At 45.7% G+C, this 22,164-nt stretch overlaps 1 protein-coding gene across 1 annotated transcript in view; it reads right to left on the bottom strand.

The window, feature by feature from the left end:
- The window catches only part of LOC126456535 (homeobox protein unc-4-like), a 147,060-nt gene extending 133,914 nt beyond the window's left edge, over positions 1-13,146 (bottom strand). Inside the window, exon 1 of the mRNA XM_050092285.1 lies at positions 13,014-13,146. Within this exon, the coding sequence (XP_049948242.1) occupies positions 13,014-13,146 (133 nt within the window). The remainder of the gene's footprint in view (positions 1-13,013) is intronic.
- Between the last annotated feature and the right edge of the window lie 9,018 nt (positions 13,147-22,164).

Below are 22,164 nucleotides of genomic sequence, written 5' to 3'. Positions count from 1 at the left end.
CCCGTGCCGAGCTACTGAGCGTCTCTCTTGCAGAGTCTTCCACTGGAGTTTATCTATCATCTCCGTAACGCTTTCGCGATTACTAAATGAACCTGTAACGAAGCGCACTGCTCTCCGTTGGATCTTCTCTATCTCTTCTATCAACTCTATCTGGCACGGATCCCACACCAGTGAGCAGTATTCAAGCAGTGGGCGAACAAGTGTACTGTAACCTACTTCCTTTGTTTTAGGATTGCATTTCCTTAGGATTCTTCCAATGAATCTCAGTCTGGCATCTGCTTTACCGACGATTAATTTTGTATGGTCATTCCATTTTAAATCACTCCTAATGCCCACTCCCAGATAATTTATGGAATTAACTGCTTCCAGTTGCTGACCTGCTATATTGTAGTATTCGCAGCACGTAACATTTGTCTACATTAAGATTCAGTTGCCATTCCCTTCACCATGCGTCAATTCGTTGCAGATCCTCCTGCATTTCAGTACAATTTTCCATTCTTACAATCTCACGATATACTACAGCATCATCCGCAAAAAGCCTCAGTGAACTTTCGATGTTATCCACAAGGTCATTTATATACACTGCTGGCCACCGTAAATGCAACACCAAGAAAGACAAGAGGTAGCACAACAAGATTTATTTTGTAGATAACATGTTGACCAAGTATCAAATGATTACGTTTACAGAGTAGGCAGAGTAGACGCCATTGTTGGAGATCACCGCTGCCACACGTCTCGGCAATGAGTCAAAGAGACGTTGGATGTGTTCCTGGGGTACAGCAGCCCAAGCAGCTTCCACACGTTGCCAGAGATCATCTGGTGTGGCAGCTGGGGATGTAATCTGGGTCACTCGTTGAGCAAGCATGGACCACATGTTTTCTATCGGCGAAAGATCCGGAGAGCGAGCCGGCCAGGGAAGCACTTCAATCTGGTTATTGATGACGAACCTTTGGACAATGCGTGCCACGTGTGGTCGCGCATTATCCTGTTGAAATATGGCTGTGGCCGAGCCCTGAAGGTAAGGAAGGACAAGTGGCTCCAGCACCTCGGATATGTAGCGCCGGCTATTTAAAGTACCGGCAATGCGTACTAGAGGCGTGCGAGAGTAATATCCAATACCGCCCCATACCATAATACCCGGTGCAAGACCAGTGTGGCGGTGCATAATGCAGCTGTCCAGCATCCTCTCTCCACGGTGTCTCCACACTCGAATCCGACCATCGTGGTGCTGCAGACAGAAGTGTGCCTCGTCAGTAAAGACAACGTCATTCCATTCTGCCGTCCACATCCGTCTGTCATCACACCATTGGTGACGGAGACGTCTGTGGTTCTGCGTCAATGGTAGACGAAGCCATGGACTTCTTGCGGACAGACCACTCTGCTGTAAACGGCGTCGAATGGTACGCGCAGACACTGGATGATGTGTTACAGACGCAATGTGCTGTGCTATGGTTCGGGATGTCACTGAGCGATCCGTCACTGCCATGCGCACAATTTGCCTATCAGCACGTGCAGTGGTGCACCGAGGTGAATGCGATCGACCACTTCGGTCCGTCGTACCCTCCTGCATCCAACGGTCACATATCCGCATTACAGTTGTTTGGTTTCGTCCAACACGACTAGCGATTTCCCTGTATGATAATTCACAATCTCGGTAAGCCACTATCCTTCCTCTGTCGAACTCGGATACTTGATCAAAAGATGTTCGCTGTTGTCTACGAGGCATAACTGATCGTCTTGTGAAACAACCACAAGGTAAACACACGTGCCGAACGTACACTCGTCGAAATCGCCAAGCCTTAAATGGCGCTATGAGGTGGCGCCACAGGCACGCGTAATGTGCGTCTGCGTTGAAATTCTAATCAGTTGCATATCTCATCGCTGCAAACCCATGGTGTAAATTTCACTGGATTCGGATGCTTACTTCAGGGTGTTGCATTTAAGGTGGCCAGCAGTGTATATTGTGAGTAGCAACGCTCCTACGACACTCCCCTGCGGCACACGAAATCACTCTTACTTCGGAAGACTTCTCTCCATTGTGAATGACATGCTGTGTTCTGTTATCTAGGAACTCTTCAATCCAATCACACAATTGGTCTGATAGTCCATATGCTCTTACTTTGTTCATTATACGACTGTTGGGAACTGTACCAAACACCTTCCGGAAGTCAAGAAACACGGAATCTACCTGGGAAGTCGTGTCTACGGCACTCTGAGTCTCGTGGACGAACAGCGCGACCTGGATTTCACACGATCGTCTTTTTCGAAATCCATGCTGATTCCTACAGAGTAGATTTCTAGTCTCCAGAAAAGTCATTATACTCGAACATAATAATTGTTCCAAAATTCTACAACTGATTGACTTTAGAGACATAGGCCTATAGTTCTGCACATCTGTTCGACGCCCCTTTTTGCAAACGGAGATGACCTGTGCCCTTTTCCAATCTTTTGGAAAGCTACGCTCTTTTAGAGAACTGCGGTTCACCGCTGCATGAAGGGGGCAAATTCCCTCGCTTACGGAAGGGACGGTACGATATGGCACTGCGGCTACAACATTTTGTTTCAGGTCCCAGTTCAGTACTTGCCTTCTAAGAATAATCTAAGAGGAGGAAGTTCCAGTGGAGAAAACTGTTGCTCTGAGAGGAGAATTGCGATGTCTCAGCCGATGGGAAGCGGTTCAAATGGTTCAAACGGCTCTGAGCACTATGGGACTTAACTTCTGAGGTCATCAGTCCCCTAGAACTTAGAACTACTTAAACCTAACTAAGCTAAGGGCATTACACACATCCATGCCCGTGGTAGGATTCGAACCTGCGACCGTAGCGGTCGCGCGGTTCCAGACTGTAGCGCCTAGAACCGCTCGGCTACCACGGCCGGCATGGGAAGCGGCCAGTGATTCTTCAGCTGCCAGCAAAAATGTCTGACTCTGAGATGCTTTTGAAAAAACAAAAATGTGTTGTACAACTCAAAGTGCCATGGTGCACGTCCTTGCTGCAATAAATCAGTTTTACATAATATGACTATGTTTTCAAATTACAAGTGCTAAATGCAACTTTAGAAGTACGACTGTTTTGTTATTACAGCCATGGTTCACATTCCTTACCTCTTGGCAGTGAAGGTATACATTCACTAGTGACAGTGCACTATCCGTAGTCGATGTGTATTGTTCGGCAGAACTGGAATCAGTAATCCACTTTCACTAAAAGGGCCAGTGAAGGTGGAGTATCGCCAGTGATGGGATACTTCGCCTGAAACGTCCACTTCCACTAGAACGTATATATGTGTTCCCAGGTACATGACCACGTTGTAGCTTGGAACATGTTATCACATTTGGGAAAACCTTAATTTTCCGAAGTAAAAACCACTGCAGCACATAAAACTTAAAGCTACAATTTTAAAATGAAATAAGAAAGTATGTTAAATTTCTGTTATTTGACTGGCTTGGGACGAAGATCTGAAAAATGTACGCTCTCCCCCAACCAAGCGTCACGTGATGTGTGTCGTACACGCCCTGCTTTGCTCAGTTTTAAGGACGTTATAGATACGGGAACAATATTTAAATTGTATCCACGTGAGGAAAAAAATTTGCTGCAGTGCTAAGAATGCCGAAGATAAAGAGATGCTGATATTGTACTGAGTAGTTGAAAGACTAATGCTCTGAAAGGAAAGTCTGTCAGTGCCATTTCCAGAAAGGACCTTGTTGAGAACACTTAGCCCTCACTCCTACTGCCTATGCCTTAGGTGGCAGGTGCCAACAGTGACTCACGGCGCACCCTTAGCTGGCATCGACTGATCACGTGCTGTCACACTTAATAGCGGTAATTTGCGCGAGTATGTAAAGTAGACCCGCTTACTCATGGCCTCGCCGGTCGATCAATTCTCACGTTTTTGATTCCTCATATGGGAACCAAATAAATGGCTGTATGTACTGAGACAGTGTATTTATTATTGCCTTATTAGGTATTCACTCATGTGTTTTAACCTTATACGATATAATGATTACACTCTTCCTTTACTAACAAGAAAAAAACCTTCCCGCTGTTAGTATTTATCACAGCGTAAAAACTGTATACACAACACACGTATTCTATTTCGTGCTTGCAGGCGACATAGAACAATAGTAAACTTTACAAAAAAGATCGCTTCGGTTTAATAAAATTGCAGTACTGCGTACGGTTTATTATTTTATCCTAGCTATTATCATTAGTACAATCAGATCATGAGAAACAGCAAACTGATCCGTAAACTTCACAATAAAGATTGCTTCGGATTACTAATATTGCAATCTGCGTACGTATTGTTAATTTATCCTACTTCGTACCCCTAGCATCATTAATCATGACAAACAGCAAACTTACATACATAAAACTAACTCTTATACATCCGAAACGTATGTGCATATGAACTGTCCAGTTGAACTCGCCTGCGAGTTCACTTCTCTATTAAATAATATTTCCGATACTGAAAGATGAACGCAAAGAAGTCTCTCCTATCTCATGACGTATGAAGACGGCGAGTAATGCTTATTTTGTTCAGATCCGTCCCGAAAATAAGCAAAAATGATTATTGTCGCTCTTGTAAATATGTAGGTCGCATCCTTGCAGTACACTTCCGAACATTTACAATACTTACGCCTTCGCGATATGATAACGCAGATGTACAGGTTGAAGATATATTTTCGAACCCCTTCCTCACAATATCTTCGGAACAAAATGTTTTAATATTACGCGTCTTGTGGTCAACATGCCAAAAAACTAAAACTTCATGTGAGACCTGATTGGTAGGTAACCAGAGAGCGCACAGGATAAGGTTGGGGATGGGGCCGTAAACAATTACTGTGGGTTGCACCATCAAACACACAACTTTATTTTCTATGAACCACTTATTTACACGTTGGCTTAAGGATCACAATTAAACAATACCGCTGAAGGCCTAGTTAAAGAAAACTTAAGATGCTTTCAAGGCTGAAGGCCCAAAACCACACAACAAACACAAGAACGGCTGAAGGACTGGCTTAGAAATCAAAAGCAATTAAAAATAGAAGACAATTTTTAAAAAATGCAATGAAAACAATTAGCGGCTGAAGGCCTACACTACACTTCTGAAGAACAACTATAATCAAAGCACACTAATAAACAGTTTTTTCTAAGAAAGAAAATTTCTTTTTAAACTTACAACAGAACGGCCGAAGCCTAATTAACTTATTGCACTGCTGAAGGCCACAAACAAATTTGCAACAACGGCTGAAGACCTGAACAACAAGTGAGATAAATAATTTAGAATAAACCCCTTGCTTCTTATAAAAAAATTTCTTTACGGAATACACCCGGCTGAAGGCCTTATTAAGGGGTTACGCGTATCATCGGCTGAAGGCCACACATAACACATGGAACAACTAAAGGCTTCGTCCCTGGATTACAAACAATTTAAGATAGAACAATTTCTAAGAATAAAAAAATGTTTTTCTAAACAATCAATGCTCAAACTTTTAATGTAACACGGCTGAAGGTCTTTATGTAAAATTTAAAAAAAAACTGAATTAATACACGACCAAAGGCCTCGCACAATACTTCAACTGAAATGAAAATCACAATTTAAAACAAACGGGACAAGTTCAAATGGTTCAAAAGCAACTTAAGGACATCACACACATCCATGCCCGAGGCAGGATTCGAACCTGCGACCGTAGCGGTCGTTCGAATCCAGACTGTAGCGCCTAGAACCGCTTGGCCACTCCTGCCGGCCACAGAACAAGTGGTGTTCAGAAGTGTTCCAAGGGTCGGCCTGGGAAGGTAGCTGAAAGGTGACGTGAGATGAGACAGGCAGCCAAGACTTGAAGCTAGGTAATCGGATGGCAGCCAAAACTAGGGCCGGCACAAGGACCGACCAACAATTTAACTAATTCACTTCCGTCCGACCAACGGCACAACGATGGAGAATATCGGCCGAGGATGAAAATACGAACAGCACTACGCCTCCAGGAATTGGCGTCTAAAACAGCGAGGGGAACAATATCCACTTGCTTGCTGCTCCGTCCCAACCGACTCACTCCATCCAGCACGCAGACAGCATTAAAACTACTGCTCAGTCAAAACCACACAAGCTACACCCGGTTCCGCGAAATACTTCCACAGGCAACTCGAACAATACTAAAACCAGTCACTGAGGAATAACTAGAACGAATGACAAGTCGACACACACACAAAGAACCCGAAGCGATCGGCGACCAAATATACGTCGTCCGGCGAGAAGAGCGACCGAACCAAGGTCGTCCCCACTCAAGTTACGTGTGTCGGCAACGGTCGGGCGAGTCATGGCTGTCCGGATCTCACTGCTGCTCCAACCCGACTCCCTTCGGACGGACGACGTCCCGGAGACACTGGCTCGGACCCAATCATGCAGAGGGAACACCGGCCCTTTGGCCACGCGACATCTCTACACGAGGAAGGAACCGACCAAAGTCCCGCAAGATGATCAATTGAAGGGGCCCAGAAGCGATCGGAAGACCAAATACACGTCGCCCGACGATACGACCGACCGAACGACCAACGAATGGTCGTTCCTGCCCCAGTGTCCTTCCGTCGGACAGTGCATGTGTGTCGCAAGCGGTCGGCGAGTACTGGCAGTCCGAACCTCACTGGCGCTGCGTCGCGCCTGAACTCACCGCAAACCACGACCCCGAAATACAGGGCTATTACAAATGATTGAAGCGATTTCATAAATTCACTGCAGCTCCATTCATTGACATATGGTCACGACACTCTACAGATATGTAGAAAAACTCATAAAGTTTTGTTCGGCTGAAGCCGCACTTCAAGTTTCTGCCGCCAGAGCGCTCGAGAGCGCAGTGAGACAAAATTGCGACAGGAGCCGAGAAAGCGTATGTCGTGCTTGAAATGCACTCACATCAGTCAGTCATAACAGTGCAACGACACTTCAGGACGAAGTTCAACAAAGATCCACCAACTGCTAACTCCATTCGGCGATGGTATGCGCAGTTTAAAGCTTCTGGATGCCTCTGTAAGGGGAAATCAACGGGTCGGCCTGCAGTGAGCGAAGAAACGGTTGAACGCGTGCGGGCAAGTTTCACGCGTAGCCCGCGGAAGTCGACGAATAAAGCAGACAGGGAGCTAAACGTACCACAGCCGACGGTTTGGAAAATCTTACGGAAAAGGCTAAAGTAGAAGCCTCACCGTTTACAATTGCTACAAGCCCTGACACCCGATGACGAAGTCAAACGCTTTGAATTTTCGGCGCGGTTGCAACAGCTCGTGGAAGAGGATGCGTTCAGTGCGAAACTTGTTTTCAGTGATGAAGCAACATTTTTTCTTAATTGTGAAGTGAACAGACACGATGTGCGAATCTGGGCGGTAGAGAATCCTCACGCATTCGTGCAGCAAATTCGCAATTCACCAAAAGTTAACGTGTTTTGTGCAATCTCACGGTTTAAAGTTTACGGTCCCTTTTTCTTCTGCGAAAAAAACGTTACAGGACACGTGTATCTGGACATGCTGGAAAATTGGCTCATGCCACAACTGGAGACCGACAGCGCCGACTTCATCTTTCAACAGGATGGTGCTCCACCGCACTTCCGTCATGATGTTCCGCATTTCTTAAACAGGAGATTGGAAAACCGATGGATCGGTCGTGGTGGAGATCATGATCAGCAATTCATGTCATGACCTCCACGCTCTCCCGACTTAACCCCATGCGATTTCTTTCTGTGGGGTTATGTGAAAGATTCAGTGTTTAAACCTCCTCAACCAAGAAACGTGCCAGAACTGCGAGCTCGCATTGACCATGCTTTCGAACTCATTGATGGGGACATGCTGCGCCGAGTGTGGGAGGAACTTGATTATCGGCTTGATGTCTGCCGAATCACTAAAGGGGCACATATCGAACATTTGTGAATGCCAAAAAACACTTTTTGAGTTTTTGTATGTGTGTGCAAAGCATTGTGAAAATATCTCAAATAATAAAGTTATTGTAGAGCTGTGAAATCGCTTCAATCATTTGTAATAACCCTGTAGTAGCGGTCGCTCCAAAGATAGTACGACAGTGCTCTTATCGATAGCGCTGCTGCTGCCACTCACGGGCAGGCAGGCCAGCAACTTAGTGACGCTAGTAAATCGAATAAGAAACGGTACGCCAGTAATGCAAAGACAAGATGTCAAGTAACAAGCGGCACGAACTCGAGTCGCGCACAGCTCATCATGATTCTCGAACGTGACAGTAAAACCGCAACAAAGGAACTCTAATATGCGTATATCTTGATGCAAGACGGATGACAGCAGATATGCTTATAACTTTTCCTCCTCCCCTTCTGCATGCCTCATTGAGTTTATCAGCTCTTATATCTGCTGCCATCACCCTACACAATGCTGTAGTGTCATACGCCCCGATACACAGAGCATATGTGGTAACAGATCCCAACAGTCTGCCAGGTGAGCTGCAACACCCTAGAAAATGTTCAAATGTGTGTGAAACCTTATGGGACTTAACTGCTAAGGCCATCAGTCCCTAAGCTTACACACTACTTAACCTAAAGTATCCTAAGGACAAACATACACACCCATGCCCGAGGGAGGACTCGAAACTCCGCCGGGAATAGCCGCACACTCCATGACTGCAGCGCCCTAGACCGCTCGGCTAATCCCACGGGGCAACACTCTAGAACCGTGTTCCAACAGGTATGTTCCTCTGATAAACCATTATGTATAGCTTTTTGATCAAAGCGAACTGGATGTAGGGATTTAAATAAAGACACGGAGGCAACCACTGGAACGTCCTACATGCCGCATTCTGGAGTGGTGTCTTCATTAATCAAACTAATACTCAACAAATTCGACATTAAATGCGTTTTTCGTTCACAGGCGAAACTGAGAAACCTGATATACGAGGTGTGTGAGAAAAGTAGTGAGATCGATTTTTTGTCTACCAAAGTTTTCACTTTTTTCAAACAACAACATTGTCCGCTTCAAAGTAATTCCCTTCGAGAACTTTAAACTGGCGAAGTTGTTTCCGGTGTCGGCAGCAGCGCTGAAACGATTCAGTTGCTAGGGACTTCCTTCCTTCAAATGTTCTGCAGAGTCCCAAAATGAAGTCCTTTTAAGACATTTTTTAATTTTGGGAGAAGCAAAGAGTCACAAACCCTCAGATCAGGTGTACAGGGGGGGGGGGGGGGGGGCTGTGGAACAATAGGAATGCTTTTGAGGCTAAAAATTCCTTGCCACATGGGGCGTTCTCACGATCAAGCACCCACTTGTCGGCAATATCCAGTCTCACTGGATTCGCCCTTTTCCTGAGCATTTCAAAGACATTTTCGTAAAACGCTTGGTTAACAGTTTGTCCTGCAGGGAAAAATATGCACGATGACCCTACTGTCAAAAAAATCAGTACTATTTTGGTTTTTGATTTGCTCATTCGGGCGTTTTCCATCGAGAAGATGGCTGTTCCAACCTTGCCGCTTTCTCTCAGGATCGTATTCAAAATCCAGCACTCATCGCCAGGGGGATCACACGAATAAACCACTCGTGGTCACTGACAGTCCTGTCAAGTTTCTTCGATTGTATTTCTTCACAGTTGTGAGGTCTTACGGCACCGTTCTGGCACAAACCTTTCACAAGTGCGAAATTTCGGACAAAATAAGATGTAGCGAGGAAGTGTTTATGATGTCACACTTCATCGTTATTGTTTAAATTGCACAAAGAAACTTAGGATCTGTATTCTCGTTTTTTGTACTTCAATTTGTCGGTTGGTTTGGTAGTTATCTTGTCTTCAGCCTTCTCTATTTAACTAACATTTTTGGATAAATTGAAAGCCTTGCCTTATAGCATGTAACTACGCCAAGCTCTGATGTTATTATTGGCGAATATATTTTATTCACGTTTCTTTGTTATTAGTAGTGTTTAACAAGTATTACTGTGGTGAAAGTTGTGTTGAGGATAAACTAACAAGGAGAGAGTGTTTCGAAACACATACTAGAAATCCTGACTGGGGAGTGATAAATGTTGGGGTGGAGGTGCGTCGGAAGGTCACATTTGTTCGTTTTCCTTGAATAACTCAAAAACCGCCGCCTCCAGCGAAAATGTATCCCAGTACAATATCTAACTGCATTAAATTTTCTACCGAAAAGATCTTGTTCATTTCTTCTGCAGGACTAACAGTTTGCGCTTAGCGAGCGAGAGAATATCAAAATCTCGCCCGTAGTTTCTGAAGGCCAGATATAGCATTGCGGGCTGCATAAAACGGCATTTGTAGGGGCAGCTGATTGCCTTGTATACTCTTTTTTTTTCTTTATTTACAATTCTTTATAATTATTCATATTCAACCCACCACCTTACATAATTAGTGGGTCCTTAAATGTTACATATCATTATAATTACAGCTAATTTACAGTTTTCACACCTGAACTACAGTCAGTACATAATTACTACGGACAACTTTGTTAATACTAATACTCTATAATAGGTACTTATGTCTAATCCCTACTGTCTGCAGCGTCACAGGTGTGTCAGCAAACGTACAAACCCACTATGCAGCCTTGCTCACCGAGTTAATCCCGATGAGGATGTCCCTGACACTAGGCAGGCAGAGGATGTTTAACACTGCAGGTTCCTATTTTAATTTCCTAATTCTAAGTCCTACTACCTGAGATCTATTCTATGTCATGTTCTGTGTTTGGTGTTGTCGCACCCCACTCCCCCTAGTCCTGCACGTGGCGGATTCCAACTATGATGTAAGTCGGCCTGTCCATCACAGGCGGTGTACGATCAGGGTACTGGACGCATTTGGTGTTAGTTACTATTCACGGATCAATAGTTACTTAACGTCCCTCTGATATTCCGTCAACACTTTCCGTGATACCTCGTTTGCCAAACTGTTCAGAGTTTGAAATGTGCCTTTACACCTCAGTAAGTGTTAAGTGTCAGTGTTAGGTAATTGGTCACGTAGTGTGGTTGCTACATCATTGAAAAGGGAGCACTCGTAAACCACATGGTCGGGAGTACCCTCCGATGCGCCACAGTCACACGCGGGCATAGCCCTCTTCCCAAACGGACATAGGTATGTCGGGTAGGGCCCACGTCCAGTGAAAAAATGGAACAATTCCCGGGTTGAAACTTCCTGGCAGATTAAAACTGTGTGCCGGGCCGAGACTCGAACTCGGGTCCTTTGCCTTTCGCGGGCAAATGCTCTATCAACTGAGATACCCAAGCACGATTCACGCCCCGTCCTCACAGCTTTACTTCTGCCAGTACCTCGTCTCCTACCTTCCAAACTTTACAGAAGATCTCCTGCGAACCTTGCAGAAATAGCACTCCTGAAAGGAAGGATATTGCTTAGCCACAGCCTAGGGGATGTTTCCAGAATGAGATTTTCACTCTGCAGTGGAGTTTGCGCTAGTATGATACTTCCTGGCAGATTAAAACTGTGTGCCGTGCCGAGATCCGAACTCGCGATCTTTGCCTTTCGCGGGCAAGTGGTAGAGCACTTGCCCGCGAAAGGCAAAGATCGCGAGTTCGGGTCTCGGCACGGCACACAGTTTTAATCTGCCAGGAAGTATCATATCAGCGCACACTCCGCTGCAGAGTGAAAATCTCATTCTGGAATTCCCGGGTTGGTTCGAAGTACTTCGTACCTAGTCGTTCCTTCACATCCGGTAAAAATTCAAACGTTCTTCGACCAGTTTCTTCCGCTTCCCATGATTCCTGCCACAACTCTTCACCTCTTTTCTGTATCACACCATTGCCCTCAACCCTAACACCCAGTACGTCCCCCGTTTTCATGATATCCCCATTTTTTGCCCAGTACCACGCTGCTTGTTCCCTAATTTTGATTTCCAAACGACAGAGCCCCATTATAACTAATTCAACTGATAACTGATTCAAAAAGGGTATTTTTGGCTCAAAAACGGGCTGTTAAGCTATATGTGGTGTAAGTTCGAGAACCTCTTGTCGACCCCTATTCAATAGTCTGGGAATTTTGACATTGCCCTCACAGTATATATTTTCTTTAATATCGTTTGTTGTTAGCAATATTAGCTTATTCCCAAGAGTTAGCAGCTTTCACTCAGTTAATACTAGGCAGAAATCAAATCTGCACGTGGAATGCACTTTCTTGACTCTTATGCAGAAAGGGGTGCACTATTCCGCTGCATCCATTTTCAATAAGCTACCACAAGAACTCAAAAATCTTAGCAGTTGCCAAACGCTTTTAAGTCTAAACTGAGGAGACTCCTCATGGCTCACTCCTTCTATTCTGTCGAGGAGCTCCTGGAAGAGCTGAAAAATTAAGCAAATTCCAGTGTTACATTGTTGATTTTCTTTATTTATACTTACGAATTGTCGCCTGAATACGTTTCTTGTATTTCATTTTATCTGTTTCTAATATCGTTTTATAATTTCACGTATTGTCTCGTTCCATGACCATGGAGACTTCTCCATAATTTGGTCCCACGGAACAATAAATAAATAAAAATAAAATAAAATAAAAATAAAGCCCCCCCTTGGAGATGTCCTGTAGACCCCCACAGACCTCTGCACGCAAGGAAACCAGATACACCACCTCAATAGCGCACTCTGGGGGATGCGATTAATCGGGCTTTCGATAGTCGCGGCTCAGTCGCCTTCATACCTTCTGTCATTCTAGGTTTTGTTTTTTTGGGAGGGAGGGGAGGGGGGGGGTTGGGGGTTTACACACGTGCGCCAGGGGTCGGCATACTGAAGATGTGAGAGACATCGATGTATCGGGTATTCCCTGGCATATGCACAGCAACAATAGAGGCGTGGTGTTGTGAACGTAACGACCGTGGCGGCGGCCGCGCATGTTCCCATCTGGCGAGATGGCGGAAACGCCGACGACGCTGCTCCAGCCGGGAGCCGCCGCCGGAGACGTGGAGGGCCATTACGGCCTCGCTCCGACTCGCTCGGCTAATGGCCGCGCCGCGTATAAATAAATATAAACACGCGGCTAGCTGGCCGGCTCCATCACGCCGAGCCCCGCCCGCCGCATACATATTTCCTCGTGCATTACCATAGCGCTGCCAGCCATCCGGATTTCAATTGTTAATTGGTTGTGGGCGCGATGGGCTTCTGTTTCTGTAATGGCGCCGTGGCCCGCAGCAGGTGGCTCGGCCCGGTCCGGCATGCATTATTCAGGCGCCCGGGGCCGCGCCAGCCGCTCCTGATGGCTCAATCCCGGCCCGCGCTCTGGCACAGCCAGCTGGCCGCGCGGCCGCAGCAGACGCCGCGTACGCCAAGTGGCCGATACGGTCCGGCCCGGCGCAACGTTAAACACACGAATTATCGCGCTAGTATTTCGGGTCGCCGCTACTGCGCCCGGCCTGCTCCTCTCGTTACGTATTCATTACATGCCGGACGGCATGTGCGTCCGTGTGTCGATGTAATCGGCCGTTGTTTGTTTTACTTGAGTGTGTAGCAGTAAAGGACGACTTTTAGCTTTTCCCTGTTTTTATTACTCTTCCTTTAAAGTACTTTGCCTACCTCCGAGTATGACTTGCGACCGCCGTTAGATGTTTTGGTAATAAACATAGGTAACAAAAGTTATGGGATAGCGCTGTGCACAAATACAGATAGCGGAAGTATAGCATACGCAAGGTATAAAAGGGCAGTCCATTGGCGGAGCCGACATTTGCACTCAGATGATTCACGTGAAAAGGTTACCGACGTGCTTATGGCCGCACGGCGGGAATAAACAGACTTCGGACGCGAGTCGGTAGTCGGAGCTGGACGCATGGGAAATTACGTTTCGTAAATCGATAGGGAATTATATGTTCCGACATTCACAGTGTCAAGAGTGTACCGAAAATACCAAATTTCAGGCACTACCTGTCACCACGGACAACACAGTGGCCGACAGCATTCACGTAACGAGCGAGAGCAGTGACGCTTGCGTTGTCAGTGCTATACAGCAGGCAACACTGCATGATCGTGGGACGTACGACGAAGATGTTCATTGGGACACTGTCCGCCTGCTTAGCTGGTTAGTAACGTGCTTGCCTCCCATGAAGCGGGCCCGGGTTTGATTCCCGGCCGGGTTGGAGATTTTCTCCGCTCGTGAACTGGGTGTTGTGTTGTCCTCATCATCATTTCATCAAATGTTTCAAATGGCTCTGAGCACTATGGAACTTAACTTCTGAGGTCATCAGTCCTCTAGAACTTAGAACTACTTAAACCTAAGGACATCACACACATCCATGCCCGAGGCAGGATTCGAACCTGCGACCGTAGCGGTCTCGCAGTTCCAGACTGAAGCGCCTACAACCGCTCGGCCAACCTGGCCGGCCATCATTTCATCACCGGCACGCTAGTCACTCAATGTGGCATCGACTGAAATAAGACTCGCAGTCGTTGGCCGAATTTCCCCTGATGGGTTCTCCAGGCCAACAATCCCACATGGTCATTTTTTTATTGAGACAATGCGGCGAATGGCGTTGATGGGCTACAGCAGCAGAGGACGAACTCGAGTGCCTTTGTTGACCACGATATCGCCTGCAGCGCCTGTCCTTGGCTGGTGACTATATCTGTTGAACCCTAGACGACTGCAAAATCGTGAACTGCTGAGATGGATTCGTATTTCAGTTGGTAAGAGCTGTAGCAGGGTTCGGGCGGGGCGCAGACGCCACAAAACCATGGATCCAAGTTTTCAACAAATCACTGTGTAAGCTGGGTTTTCACCAGTCTTCCAGCTGGTTTGACGCGGCCCACCAAGAATTCGTCTCCTGTGCCAACCTCTTCTCAGCGTAGCGCAACGTTGTAACGTCCCCTTAGAAAATTACAACGTACATCCTCAATAATTTGCCGGATGTATTCCAATCTCTGCCTTCCTCTACATTTTTTACTCTCTACAGCTCCCTCTAATACCATGGAAGTCATTCCCCGATGTCTTAACAGATGCCCTACCATTCTGTCCCTTCTTCTTGTCAGTGTTTTCCATATCTTCCTTTCCTCAGCGATTCTGCGCAGAACCTCTTCATTCCTTACGTTATCAGTCCACCTATTGTTCAACATTCGTCTGTAGCACCACATCTCAAATGGTTCGACTTTTTTCTGTTCTGGTTTTCCCATAGTCCGTGTCTCACTACCATACAATGCTGTCCTCCAAACGTAGGGTATCAGAAATTTCTTCCTCAAATTAAGGCCTATGTTTGATACTAGTAGCCTTCTCTTTGCCAGGCATGCCTTTTTTGTCAGTGCTAGTCTGCTTTTTATGCCCTCTCTACCCCCTCTCGGATGGTTATTTTTCTGCCCAGGTAGCAGAATTCCTGAATTTCGTCTACTTTGTGATCTTCAAACGTGATATCAAGTTTCTCGTTCTTCTCATTTCTGCTACTTCTCATTGCTTCTCTCTTTCTTCGATTTACTCTCAGTCCATATTCTGTACTTACTAGATTGTTCATTCCATTCAGCAAATCCTGTGATTCTTCTTCGCAGTCACTGATGATAGCAGCGTCACCAGTGAATCTTATTAGTGATTTTTGTATGTCCATCCTCGTGACTGGAGGTCTGGCGGACTTTCTGGCGCACTTCTGACGTTCAGTTACGCAAGAAAACAAAACACCAACAGCCGTCCTTGATGTCATTAATTGTGTGACTACCAGTTTCGGCGCTTCAGTGCACCCTCTTCAGGCCTTAGCTGACAATGCGGGGGTTAACACCATCTGTATACACGATATGTCAGTCGCCAACATCTGTAATTCCTTTACGTAGACTACCTGTAACCACGATGTGGTCTCTCCAGCCATAAACTATCGACTCATCAGTTGATAGTCGGTGGCTGGAGAGACATCACGGTTACAGGAAGTCTGCGTAAACCAGTTATGGATGTTGCCCACTGATGCATCGTGTATATGGATGGTGTTAACCCCTGCAATATCAGCTAAGACCTGAAGAGGGTGCACTGAAGCACCGAAACTGGTAGCCATACAATAAATGACATCTTAATTTCGAACACATATTAATGATACCCTCTCACCTTGAAATTTAAACGGGTAGTGATCCCATAATGGCGTGTGCCGTGTTTGCAGGGAATGCAATGGGTTTTCTGGTCAAACTGAACATTGACTCGGAAAGGTTATGTTCAGTTACTTGGAGAGCATTCGTAACCATTCATAGACTTCATGTTGCCAAACAACGATGGAATTTTTATGGCTAATAATGTGCCACGTCATTGGGCCACAATTGTTCGCGAAGAAAATTCTGGACAGAACGAGTGAATTATTTGACCATCCAGATTGCGGGGAAAGTGGGAGGAACGGCATTTGGATGCCAGAGTATGAATTTAAGTTCCGTTGCTGTCAGATGTGCGTGTTAAGTACTAACCACCTTACAATTCCGCTTAGTGCGACAATCCAGAATCTGTATCTACCGCCCTACATGAATCGTATCGAACATTTATGGGAGTTAATCGAGAGGTTAGTTTGTGCACACTATCCTGAAGGGTAACCCTTTCGCAGTCATGGATGAGTACGGACAAAAGGAGATCCTACACTTTATTCGGAGGTATCCCTTAGTGTACGTTGCTTTAGCGAATGATTGCTTTACTCTATCGCTGATATCCCAAAAACTGTGCACTTCACACATTGCTGTCTTGCAGAAAGGAACACAATTTTAAAAAAATATCATTGTGTCGACAAATGTTTGTCAGTGATATAGCATTGCATAAACTCACTGCTAACAGACTGCTAATGAGTGTCACTGCTTATTAGAAAGAAACGTATCTAAACTAAATTGTGTGTACGTAGCTCGGTTCCCGGAATAATCGCCTTCTAGTTCATAGAAGCATCCTTACCCTTTGTTAAGTGCTGAAATAGTACAATGTCTCACGGGTTGTTCTATCCTCCTGTTTACACACTGTTGGTCGAGAACAGTTTTCGTGCAGTGCACTAATTCTCTTTGTGGATGTTTATATTTCTTTGCGGCATTTGCGGAGAAAAATATTTTTCCTAAACAGAAATCATTGCGAAATCTCTTGAGAAGCTCTCCGAGAACTTGTTTATGTACTCTCCTTTCTGGCGTATTTTTATATGTTAGTTGAGGCCATCTTCTCAGCAAGACGCTATGACGGTTAGAAGGGTCGTCCAAACTTCTCCTCTGGACCACGCCGCATATCGTCTTGCTTGAAATTGATATTAAATAAGGCACCGGGACAACTTCGGTAGGAGGAGGTTAGCCAGATAGCAGCTCTGCTGGGAACATGGAGACAAATCCATTTCTCTGCTATCTCGAGAAGGAAACTTCACAAACGTCTTTGCTAAGTTGCTCCATCTGCTTTTATTTCCAGACCCCATTACAGCGTGAAACACTGTCCGAGGGAATTTTGTTCTCTTTGGCTTGAACCCAGCAACAGCAAACCTTTTTTCTTCGTATTAGTGGAGAAAAGACATCTGAGTTCGCTTGAGCGTGTGTGCGTGCGTGCGTGTGTGTGTGTGTGTGTGTGTGTGTGTGTGTGTGTAAACCAAAACGAAGGAGAAACGAAATGAAAGACAAAATATTACGCTAATAATTCAGCTCACTAGCATGTTATAAGGCCACTTAGCAACTTAGCGATTTAACAGAAAAAAATACCTATTGAATCCGTACGCTTGAAGATAGAGGAAAGTTATTTTCCCTTAGCAGTTGTAGGGAAGAAGCAAAATCAGGAAAGGATAAGACGGGGGGGGGGGGGGGGCGGAATTAAAAGATATGTGACGTAGAATATCGATTTGAAAAGTCACTCGTCATAGAACCAATAAATTTATGAATTCCGTTGCTAAATACTGCGACTGTTCTGTTTGGGAGTTTTACACGTCACTAGTTCGTATATAATATATAATGTGTGCGACGTGTTGTGGTTGCGTAAAATTTAAAAGTTAGGGGAAGAGACCAAGAAATGTTTTTATTGATCTGTAAAGGGATTTGTGTTACCTGTACATGATGGCGACACTGGTGTTCTTTATGATTGAACTTTTCTCAACACTCTCGTTGCAATAAATTTTCATTTAATGGAGATGTAACATAAAATCATGTAGAAGACTAGCGAACATTCTCGTAAATATGCATATATCTGCAGTTAAATTGCCTAGGTCACATTAAAACTCATACAGGATGTGAAGAATGTATTCATCAATCACAAAATATGCATGATTCATTTCGGAATTCAGAAATTGAAGTCCGAAGGTAGCACAAGGACAAAAGCATTACCACTTGTGCACGTAACAGGAGATCATACATTATTTTGTTAACACAATTCAAACGACGAAGGGCTCCGCCTTTAAAACACTTAAAAATTAGTGCTTCTGCGTTTACATCTCGAACTTAAAACTTGGAAACTCCCAATAATTGGTTATTGCAGGCATCATGAAAATAACATTTGTAGCTCGCACGGGGCGTAATATGCAATCCTTGTGTCGAAAGTACATTCATCGACGCAACTAGATAAGATTTCATTATATTAAGCAGCAGAAAACATCACGCTCCTTAGAGTGGCTTTCATAGCGTAAACGGAAGTCTACGTACCTGATGATCAGTGAAAGACAGGGTGACAATTATTGAACTATATGAAAAATACATAAAGTAGTTACATACTACGGCGTGCAGACATTTTATTCAACATGTAAACGCCACTAAAGATATTCGGATGTAGGTTATGGCGTGTTCGACATGCCTGCCATCATTGGCGATGATGTGACGCAGACGAATAGCGAAATTCTGCATGAACCGCTAAAGTGTCCGAACATCGATACTGCCGATGGCCCTCTGATTGGCCGTTTTCACCTCAGCAGTGGTTTTGACGTTATTGCTGTACACCTTGGCTTTAATACAGCCCCACAAAAAGGAGTTGCATACGTAAAGATCCGGAGAACATGGCGGCCAATAGAGGCCCTTGCCAGTTGCCTCCGGGTACCCCAGAGCCAGTATGCGGTCCCCAATGTGCTCCTCCAGGACATTACTCGCCTGCTTGGATGGGGTCGAGTTCCGTCTTGAATGAACCTCATCTTGTCGAAATCAGGGTCACTTTGGACAATGGAGATGAAATCATCTTCCAAAACCTTCACGTACCGTTCGGTAGCCACCGTGCCATCAAGAGATATCGCACCAGTTATTCCGTGAGTGGACATTGCACACCACACAGTTACCTGTTGAGGGTAAAGAGACATCTCGATCGCGAAATGCGGATTCTCAGTCCCCCAAATGCGCCAGTTTTGCTTACTGACGAACGCATCCTAATGAAAGTGGGCTTCATGGCTAAACCAAGCCATATTAACCACACTAATTCCCATCACGCTCCTCGCCCAACAGCGCCGTTTGAACGTCCTAACGCAAACCGTTCAGATGTTTCATGTAGTTGTTACCCCGTATGCATGATACCAGTAAGAAATCAGAGCTCTTGGTAATATGTAAGGGGCGATTGGAAAGTTTCCGTTCGAAGACCGTACAGTCCGGAATCGGTATGCCGGTCAAGAAAAATCACCGTGAGCTCTGAGGCAATCTTCCCACCGACACACCAGGTAGAAGACAGCCGTTTGGTAATACACCGTGTCCTGCTGCGTGAAGAAGTCCTTAACTGTCTGCTGCACATCCTCGTCCGACAGAAACCGTCGGCTCTTCAAGGTCTGTTTTAAGGTACCGAAGGCGAGATAATAGCATGGGGAGGGATCAGAGCTATAGGGAATGTGTTCGAGTGTCTCGCACTTGACGTAACTTCTGCATTACGGCATTTGCTATATGGGGACGCGCATTATCACGAAGCATCAGCACCCCCTGTCGCAGTTTTCCCTGAGGTTTCACCTCAATTTCTCGCCTCAGTTTCTCTAGTGTTCCACATTAGCGTTCCTCGATGATATAAAAACCAAGTTCCTTGAAGCCAATAAGAAATGGGCCCCTGTAATCAAAGAATAGGGTGAGCGTCACCTTCCCAGCTGATATATTAAATGTATTCCCAGTTGCGAATATGTGCAACCATCAGCTGTAGAATGGAATGACGGCAACCAAAATTTGTTCCGGACCGTGAGTTGAACCCGGATATCCTGCTTTCGCGGTCGCCTTACCATTTGGCTATCCGTGCACGACTCAAAACTAGATCCAAACTTCTATATGTCGTCGACCATGCTCCTACAACCTGTAGTCGTACATCCATTATGTACATTTCCGCATAGGAGAGACATTTTACTTGAAAGTTGCTTGCCCGGTGTCGGAGGCTAAATACGATATTGCAGTGTCTGTGTTAAGGTAGGAAATCCGGGTTCGAGTCCCCGTCCGGCATAAGTTTTCGTTTTCGTCATTACGTTCTACAGTTTATGATTGTACATATTCGCAATTTCGAACACTACTGGCCATTAAAATTGCTACACCAAGAAGAAATGCAGATGATAAACCGGTATTCATTGGACAAATATATTATACTAGAACTGACATGTGATTACATTTTCACGCAATTTGGGTGCATAGATCATGAGAACCAGTACCCAGAACAACCACCTCGGACTGTAATAACGGCCTTGATACACCTAGGCATTGAGTCAAACAGAGCTTAGATGGCGTGTACAGGTACAGCTGCCCACGCAGCTTCAACATGATACCACAGTTCATCAAGAGTAGTGACTGGCGTATTGTGACGAGCCAGTTGCTCGGCCACCATTGACCAGACGTTTTCAATTGGTGAGATATCTGGAGAATGTGCTGGCCAAGGCAGCAGTCGAACATTTTCTGTATCCAGAAAGGCCCGTCCAGGACCTGCAACATGTGGTCGTGCATTATCCTGCTGAAATGTAGGGTTTCGGCGGGATCGAATGAAGGGTAGGGCCACTGGTCGTAACACATCTGAAATATGACGTCCACTGTTCGAAGTGCCGTCAATGCGAACAAGAGGTGACCGAGACGTGTAACCAATGGCACCCAACACCATCACGCCGGGTGATACGCCAGTATGACGATGACGAATACACGCTTCCAATGTGCGTTCACCGCGATGTCGCCAAACACGGATGCGACCATCATAATTCTGTAAACAGAACCTTGATTCATCCGAAAAAATTACGCTTTGCCTTTCGTGCACCCAGGATCGTCGTTGAGTACACCACCGCAGGCGCTCCTGTCTGTATGCAGCGTCAAGGGTAACCGCAGCCATGGTCTTCTAGCTGATAGTCCATGCTGTTGCAAACATTGTCGAACTGTTCGTGCAGATCTGTTGACTCAGCGATCGAGACGTGGCTGCACGATCCGTTACAGCCATGCAGATAAGATGCCTGTCATCTCGACTGCTAGGGATACGAGGCCGTTGGGATCCAGCACGACATTCCGTATTACCCTCCTGAACCCACCGATTCCACATTCTGCTATCAGTCATTGGATCTCAACCAACGCAAGCAGCAATGTCGCGATACGATAAACCGCAATCGCGATAGGGTACAATCCGACCTTTATCAAAGTCGGAAACGTGATGGTACACGTTTCTCCTCCTTACACGAGGCATCACAACAACGTTTCACCAGGCAACGCCGGTCAACTGATGTTTGTGTATGAGAAATCGGTTGGAAACTTTCCTCATGTCAGCACGTTGTAGGTGTCGCCACGGGCGCCAACCTTGTGTGAATGCTCTGAAAAGCTAATCATTTGCATATCTCAGCATCTTCTTCCCGTCGGTTAAATTTCGCGTCTGTAGCACGTCATCTTCGTGGTGTAGCAATTTTAATGGCCAGTAGTGTATTTAATAATGGCTATAGTTGCCGCAGTGCCTATTCCTTTGGGCTGCAATATGATGGCTGGCTCTTGAACTTCTCGGGACAAGGGACGATGGATGACACCATGGCATCGTCGACCCTTTCGCCTGAGGTTCCCAGTGGTGGCACCAGCTTTCGCAGACTGCAACAGTCCACTCATGGAAAGTGTTTCCTTCAACACTGAAGTGCATCAGGTGCTTCAGGCAAACAGCCATCCGGTTTTATTTCTGTTCGACATTCAAGCCCGGGGTATGCATTGCTGCAAAGCTTATGGTAGCGTAACTGCTGTCGGATAAGGTGTTGCACGCTACCGAAGCTGAGGTCTAGACACTAGCACACGAATGCTTCCGCGCCGGTCCCCCCTAACTGGATAACCAACCGCCCGCTTGTTGTTGTCCCTAATAGATGAGGCTGGCCTCCCAGATCTACCGACGTCTTCTGTCGAA

Source organism: Schistocerca serialis, chromosome 2 (genome assembly GCF_023864345.2).
Source record: "Schistocerca serialis cubense isolate TAMUIC-IGC-003099 chromosome 2, iqSchSeri2.2, whole genome shotgun sequence".
NCBI classification, from domain to species: Eukaryota; Metazoa; Arthropoda; class Insecta; order Orthoptera; family Acrididae; genus Schistocerca; species Schistocerca serialis.
Note: the sequence above shows the minus strand (reverse complement) of the source record. Positions and strands in the feature narration are given on the sequence as shown.